Source organism: Castanea sativa, chromosome 7 (genome assembly GCF_040712315.1).
Source record: "Castanea sativa cultivar Marrone di Chiusa Pesio chromosome 7, ASM4071231v1".
Lineage (NCBI taxonomy): Eukaryota > Viridiplantae > Streptophyta > Magnoliopsida > Fagales > Fagaceae > Castanea > Castanea sativa.
The window spans coordinates 44,600,058-44,608,319 of NC_134019.1; the positions used below are offsets into that span (position 1 = coordinate 44,600,058).

At 36.4% G+C, this 8,262-nt stretch overlaps 1 protein-coding gene across 1 annotated transcript; it reads left to right on the forward strand.

Moving 5' to 3' along the window:
* Positions 1-4,626: 4,626 nt before the first annotated feature.
* LOC142644542 (putative inactive heme oxygenase 2, chloroplastic) lies at positions 4,627-5,817 on the forward strand. Its single transcript, XM_075819130.1, has 4 exons — positions 4,627-4,633; positions 4,822-4,998; positions 5,578-5,684; positions 5,737-5,817. The coding sequence occupies exons 1-4, from the start codon at positions 4,627-4,629 to the stop codon at positions 5,815-5,817; spliced, it is 372 nt and encodes a 123-aa protein (XP_075675245.1).
* The last annotated feature ends 2,445 nt before the right edge of the window (positions 5,818-8,262 follow it).

An 8,262-nucleotide genomic window follows, 5' to 3' on the forward strand; every position in this document is an offset into this window, starting at 1 on the left:
GAATGCATGGGTATATAAGAGAAATAAAAGAAGTACCCATTTTTGTAAGCTAAAACATCCCAATTTTGCTGTGTCTAAGCACACATATATTATTCATGATTGGCGGGCTTTAGTGATGAAATGGTTATTTATGTATTTCTCTTAAGATTTTCTAATCCTTCCTATCCAAAAGAGTGATATGAGTATGAGATATAAGAGACAATCTTAATCGTAATTATCACAAACACGAACCACAAGCTCACTTGCTTAGTTGTGTATTGAGATGCTCATCTAAGCTACAAGAGATACAAAATTTAGAAAACTTTGTTTCAATGGCATCCAAGGTACAAAAGTACCAATATACACAAACACATACTGTTTTTGTATTTTTTTTATTTTTCAATTTTTTTTTATGAAAAACAAATAAAGCAAAACTGAAAACAACCAAAACAAAAATATGAAAGAAAACACACAAAGTATAAAACTAGACTGACTCAAAAGCTTAAAAACAAACAAATAGGACATGCAAGAACAAAAGAGAGAGAAAGTGATTTAATCACTTGGAGCCTTTTTCCTTCCACACATTGGAATTAAAGGAAGATCCTTTCCTAGAGTTAAACTATTGTTCCGGAGGTGAGGGGGAAGAATTGAAATCATTCAAATTCGAAAGGAACATGAAGGACTTGAGAAGATCTCCAAGAGGACCCAAAGATGGTGGAATCTGACCTTGACTACTAGATGATGACACACTATTACTCTGTTGAATGGCTAACCACTTATAGTGATTTGGACGAGTGTGTCCTGAAGCTCCATAGTGATGACAGAAATGCGACTTCTTTGATTGAGACTTTTTGTTATTATCTTTCTTATTTCTAGAGTTTCTAGTCTCTTTCTTTTCAATCTTAGGGGATGCTCCTAGAATAGATTTGATCTTGTCTAAGTTCTCACTAGCTATTTCAGTTTTAGCTATATTATTTTCAGCATCATTATCATTAGCAGGTGAAACAAAAACAATCTTACTAGAAGAGGCAATATTAGGAGAAGAGAATTCATACTCCAGACCGGTTTTATCAAAAGCAGCTTTCTGAAAACTTAGCATCTCATCGAGCTTTGCACATCGAGCTTTGCACTAGAAGTCCTTTCCAATTGAGCTCTGACTTAAAATAGCTCCACTTCAAGCTTCTTGGTCCTTTCAGTCAAGAAATTGTTCTCAAATCGCAGTGCTCCAATGGTTTGATTGGCTGCATCAACCTTGGTAGAGAGCTCCTTTCAATCTAGCTCCACATTACTTAGCTTCTTGGTGGCCAACTTATACAGTTTCTCATGCTTTTCAAAAACCTTGTACAATTTTACATAGGTTGTATGGATGTCATATTATTCACCCATTTTCTCAAACTTAGATTCCACCAAGTCTTCTTCATCATCTACTATTTCTGTAATCCTTTCAGTAGGATCAACTGTAGCAGTGAAAAAACTCAAGATTCCCTCTTCATCACTGTCATCTAACTCTATCTCAGGCTTGACATCATTCAAGGTAGCAGCAAGAGCCTTACTTTTCCCAATTGACTTGAGATATGTTGGACATTCTTGTTTCATGTGTCCAAAACCTTTACATTGGAAGCACTTTGGTCTGCAGGGAATAGTGTACCGTCATCCTTAACATCCTTCTTCCCTCTATCTTGACCTTTGAATTGAGAAGAATTGGATTGCTTACGGTCCTTGTCAAAACCTTTCACATTGGCATTCTTCATGAACTTCTTAAATTGCCTAATGATGTAGGACTTCATCTTGGAATCTTCATCATCTGAAGACTCATTAGTTTCATTACTTTGGTGTTCAGTGCCATGTTCTTACTTTTGGTTCCTTTCCCAAGTCTAGTCAAACCCAATTCATAGATTTGCAAGTTTCCAATCAACTCTGTCAGAGGAATAAGTTTTTGAGTACTGTATGAGTAAGGAATAAGTTATAAAACACTATAGGGATACACCCAAACTCATGCTTTTGCTAAATTTTACAACATGTTTAAATATAAACTTGTAATTGGTACCCAATAATTCCACTGTAATCATAACTCGTGAGCTAAAAAGCCCAATAATAGCTATGAAGCCCATTAACTTGAAGCCCAAATTTTCTTGCTGTAATCCAAGAAAATATTAGTAATCAGAAGTTCAAAACCACTATTGTCTCTTTCTCTCACCCCCCTATTGGAGTTCCAAAATGATGTCGTTATGGAAGATGACGGTGCAGCAACCTCTTCTACTACTACAACTACAACTACAACAACACTCAATGCTAATGCATTCTTCTTCCTTCATTTCATTGAACACGATGAATTAGAAGAAGAAGAGTATGAGTAACAAAAGACCCACGTCTATGGTTGACAATTTTCTACATTAAACTCTTCCCCTTCTATTTATAGTAACCCTCCATTCTCTTCTCTTTCTCAGACTCATAAAATCCTCGAACTTTTCTCTCTCTTTCTCTGTGTGTGTAAGGCTGTGAGCAATGGCACACCTAAGCTTTGTGATTTTGGTTTTGGCATTGTCTCTTGGCTCCACATTCGCAAACTCTCCAGCTCCCTCTCCATCATTGTCTCCTGCTAAGCCACCAACTGTGCCTCATTCTGCACCAACTCTACTACCAATTGTGCCTCATTCTACTCCAACTTCAACATTAACTTCGCCTTATACTTCTCCAACTCTGTCTCCAAATGCATTGCCACTGGCCTAATCGTCGTCTCCAAAGGCCACTCCTTTTCCACCTCCACCCTCTCACTCTCATTCTCCTTCAAAACCTTTTGCTCTGTCACCAGCCAACCCCTATTGATCGCAACTCCACCAACCGATGCGTCTACTCCACAACCTAACCCTGTTGTTTCAAGCTGATTTGCTGTTTTTGAGTCCCTAGCTGTCAATCTCCTCACTGCTATTTTGGTCATTTAGAGCCTTTTGATTGCTCTTGCATTGCAGTGAGTGAAGTCAACTACTTTCGTCTGGAGAATGGTCCATGCTTCCTTTGCAGTTTCAATCGAGGATATTTTCTTAAACTCCTCATTCATGACCACACTGAAAATGGTGTTCAATGCTCTGCTGTTGAAGTTTGCCACTTTGATCTTTGCATCATCCCAATTAGCTGGTGCTTCCTTTGGCTTAGTCCAGCCAATCTTTACAGCTTGCCACACTTTCTCATTTAAAGACTGCAAGAAAGCTCTCATGCCTACTTTCCGGTATGCATAGTTAATTAGTGTCATCAAATAAAGGAGGTATAATAAGAGACTATCCTCTATCCATGACAAACAGGGGTCAATGGATCACATAGCAATGATTAAACCTAATCAGAGTGTGCCTGCTCTAATACCACTTGTTGGGTTAAAATAAATTAATCCCTTACAAATTAATTAGTCAAATTACATGCAATAGTGTGGTAGCAAAAACAAATCACCAAATAACTAAATGCAACAGAAATTAAATTTGACATAGGTAATTTGTTTACGAATTGGAAAACCATCGAGGCAAAACTCCATCTGGTGTATTTAAGGTCATCACTCCCAAGAATTCACTATAATCAATCACAAGCGGTTACAAGTATAAGAAATCTTACCAAACCCTTTGGCCTATCCCAAAATACCAACCTATAGTTGAACCTTTACCCTAATACTCAATTGGACTTGTATTGTAGCGGCAATCTTTCTGTTCAATGCACGAATCCCAATACATGACTAACCAATGATACACAGATCCTAGTAAATGACTAACTTCACCAACTTGAAGAAGATGTTGGTCACAAAGTTCTTCACTTTATCAACAATGAAGATTAGGAAGCTCCTTGGTTACAAAACCCTTGCTGTAAAGACGCAGTAGCTTCTTTAGAGAGAATGATGAACTAGGTTGCTATATGCATGCATGACGGCCTTTAAAATAAGTCTTATATATGTCTAGGGTTGTGAGAAAAGAAACCCTATACAAATATTTCAATATGGGCCAAAAATTAGGTCCGAAATTTTTTATTTCCCAAGTCTCGACAGAAATAGCTTGTGTCGAAAAATTGAAAACTAGAAAGTTGTAGATAATTAAGTCACAGTTCCAACCCATCCGACCTTGAGTCAATTGGATTTTTAAGGAGATAGATACGCCCAAAATATTGATTAGTGCTCAAATCTGATTTTTCCTTTTCTGATCATGCCTCTTTGATTTCTTTTCTTATTTGAAGCTTCCAAACATGGTAAATGACCCAAGCACTCCAGTAGCACTTCCTTAGAAATTTAAGCATGGTCCCCTAACCTCTCTTTAATTCTAGTTTGGCTTCCATTCTCTTACAACTCTTGTAAACTCATTTTTTCCACATGATTTCCTAAAATTAGAAAATTACACATTGACCTTGAAAATGAGCTGGAAATCATTTGTGGCTGGTAGTTTATTTATAGTGGTTTCTTAAGCATTTGTAGTTTTGGAAAACGATATTCGCGCGGAAAACATATTCCATCTTATTGAGATTGTCCAAACACTGGAAAATACAGAAAATGCTACAAAACAAACAAAGCATTAAAGTAATCATTTTTAGTCCCTAAAAAACTTAAATTGATTAATTTTAGTTCTTAACAAATTTTTTAAGTGATCATTTTTAATCTCTAATGTGTCTAATATAACGATGACGTGTCAGATTTTAGTTTGTCAATGTCGTTAATGCACTAAAATTGTTTATGAGCTAAACTTTAGGAACCAATCGTGTATTTAAACTCATTGATGGAAAAAAAAAATTTGTGGGAAAATGTTGATGCAAGAAAATAAGAGTTGGTGGTTCTTGTGAGAATATAATGTGTGGGATTTTATTATTTTATTACAGATGCCTATCTCAGAAAAACAGGATTGGAACGATCAGAAGCTCTTGAAAAAGATTTAGAGAGACTTGGGCAGCAAGGGTTTGTGATTCCTGAACCTAGCGGTCCGGGGATTTCTTATGCCAAGTATTTGGGGGAAACTTTCAGAGAAGAGTATTGTTCATGTGCCATTTCTAGAATATGTATTTTTCGCATATAGCAGGAGGTCCAGTGATAACAAGGTAGGCATGCGTGATTTTATATTCTTGACCATGCTGCTTTAGCAATTTGATGCTATATCGTGTTTATGATTTGGAAAATATCCTCTTACAGTAATTTATTGACTATTTGGAAATGATACAACAACAACAACAACAATAACAATCAAGCCTTAGTCTCAGCGTGATGCCCCAACATGTATATGTAGATGATTCAAGTTTAAAGTTGAAATGAAGTTGGTTTCTTTAAAGACATGGCATGGACACATAGATTAACTTGCGTGTATTTGTGTGATTTCTGTGTTATTTTCTTATTATATTTATCACAAATTTTAAGCAACACTCATTTATTGAGCCCTAAGCACTTGCAATAATTTTGGACAATGTATGGTTATTCTTTCACTGGATGTCCCTGGATGGGTGGATGGTCGATGGCCTATATAAAACTTTTCCCTATTTGGACCCATCAAGAAAAATTAAAGCTCTTCAAATGTTTATATTTGTTTCAAGCATGTGTATCAAACTATCAATACAGTACTTTCTTGTTGATTTGTTGTCTTTAAGTTTCTGAGAAGCTCCTAGAAGGAAGGGAGTTGGAGTTCTTCAGATGGGAGGGCGATGTTGCAGAGTTGATAAAAGATGTTCGCGAGAAGCTCAACATGTTTGGAGAGGTTAATGCATGTGCCTGTCATGTCTAATTGGTTTGCATTAGTTTGAAGTTAGGAGATCTCTAATACTTATCTGTTGGATGAAGAGGAGGAGGAAAAGGAAGAAAAGTTTGAGATGGTGGAGGAGGAGGAGTAGGAGAAGGAAGAGGAGGACCTCCTTTTATGGGAAAAGGAGAAACATTTGGTGCGCGATTCCATTGTTGAGGTGTTTTATGATTTATCATGGAAACATGCAATTATCTGGAAAAAAATGTAAGAAAAAAGGTTGCTTCTTGGTTCAGCTGCTACTTGGGGACAATAAGAAGAATTTAGTGAAGCAGGTTCAACTCCATAAATCCCTTATCAGGAGTTGCACTATAAAGGTGTCCCGTGACTGGTTGCGTTGCTTGCTATCTCAAACTATATTTGAAAAGTATGGGGGGCAGGACAGAAAAGAAGGGGTGCTAATTTGGTTATCATCATTACAACATTGTTTCAGAACATGGCTTTGGGATAACGAGAGAGACAACTTGGATGACGACCAAAATTTTGTGTAGTGTAGACGGTTACAGCCTGAGCCTGAGCTTGAGCCCAAACTCGATGATGCTTAAGACACTAGCATTCTTGACTCAAAATCAGATTTGACCTCAAAATTTGATCAGGACCGGGACATGCTGCATTCTAATTCCTCCGGGGCTAACCAGGCATCGTCTTCATCTTCTGTGGGTAGCTGTAGTGGCAAAGCTAGGATTTTAGTCTAGAGGGGGCAAAATCAAAAGACGATATTAAAAGTGAAATTTATCTAAAAAACATTAATCAACAATAATAACAAAATAAATAAACAATTGTAAGCAAATATGAATATATTTCATATTATTAAAATAAATAAACAAAAACAACCAATTCATAACTACTAAAAAATTTACAAACTGATGGAGTAAAAATATGATTAGTGTTACTTAAAAAATATAATGAATAAATGTTTGAAATTATTTTTTGTGATTGGTGACATGCCAATTTGTAAGATATAAGTAGTAAAATTTGTAATATCTTTAGCATCATTCAAAGATAAAATGCTGTGAAAAATATCATAAATAGTAAAAATAGTGTAAATAATGATATAAAAAAAAAATAGTGAAATAGGGTGGTTTGGTCACTTTCAAGTTTCAACAAGTAGAAGTCTTTTTTTTTTTTTTTCTCTCCATGTGACTACTAATACAAAAAAAAAAAAAAAAAAAAAATTAGGAGTCAGGAGGGGCAGGTGCCCCCCCCCCCCTCGCCCCCCTCTAGCTCCGCCAGTGGATAGCTGTACTTCTACTCTGGAATCTGCCTTCGTCACTCTCGATAGTGATGCTGAATCAGGATTATAGAGAGAGAGCCCAATGCACGTCTTCAGGATAATTCCTATCAATTTTGCACACTAGTAATGTTTAGTGCTTTATTATGTATTAATGGTTTCTTCCTTCTTCCTTCTTCTTCTTCTTCTTCTTCTTCTTTTTTTTTTATTTTTTTTATTTTAATCCAAGGATGGTTTTGCATGTCCTTTCATTTGTTGTTCTATTCATTATTATTTAAGTAACAAAAACATGACACACTGATATGCACCCATCAACGATTAGATTAGCAACATACATATTAGCAATAACTATGCTTAGCTTGTTGTATCCAAGTCATAATTTTATTTCATATGTTCAAGGGTGATAACTTAACATTGAAATGTACCATTTCAGTGAGTGATTGGAAGCAATGGAGATCAAATGTATCAACTTTGAGAAGCTTAATGCGTGAACAACTTGCAATTGGTGAAAATGTGCTGAGAGATTGTGTGCATCAAGTGCCATAAACTTGCGACCCAAAATCCTAATTGTCAAACACACAGATTTCATTTCATCAAAGGCCAGAGTTCCTTTTTTTACATAGAAGGCTTTAATAAATTTTCGAAGGACAAGGCCAAACCCAAGGCTAATAGCTTTCAATAGCAATACCCTTACTCGGTTAGAACCTCATATTCTGCATCATATAGACCCAACTACAAAGGTGATTGATGAACCCAATAAATTTCCTTCGTCCAGGCAAATCCATGCTGGACGAAGAGAAGCACCATTAAAATCATGATAAATGGAATGCCGTTACACACCAATGAATGTAGACAACATGGCCGTTGGGAGAGATACTGGATCCCCTCATTCAAACCACTCAAGGATGTTACAAGAATGACATCAAATGACACCAACGGCTAGTAAGAAAAGCCATATATATAGGCCGTACCAAACCCCAAGGAAAGGTACAAATTCACCTTTTATTTTACACTCACAACACAAACAGAGCTCTTAGTTATTCTTTTAAGTCATCTGACTTTATCATCAGAGGCTTGGTGGTTGGCACCACACCAGTGACCCTTCTAGTTTGAATCATTTCTCTCCTGCAGGCCTTTTGACGATCTTGAGTTACCTTCTATTTGGACGACCACCTCAATTGACGATTTTAGCATCATCAGTGATATTTTACAATATTATGCAACTCTTCTTTACATATAGCTACCTATCAAATTAATTAAACTTAATCTGCCTCACCTCTCCGATATAGGATGACTCTCAAACTT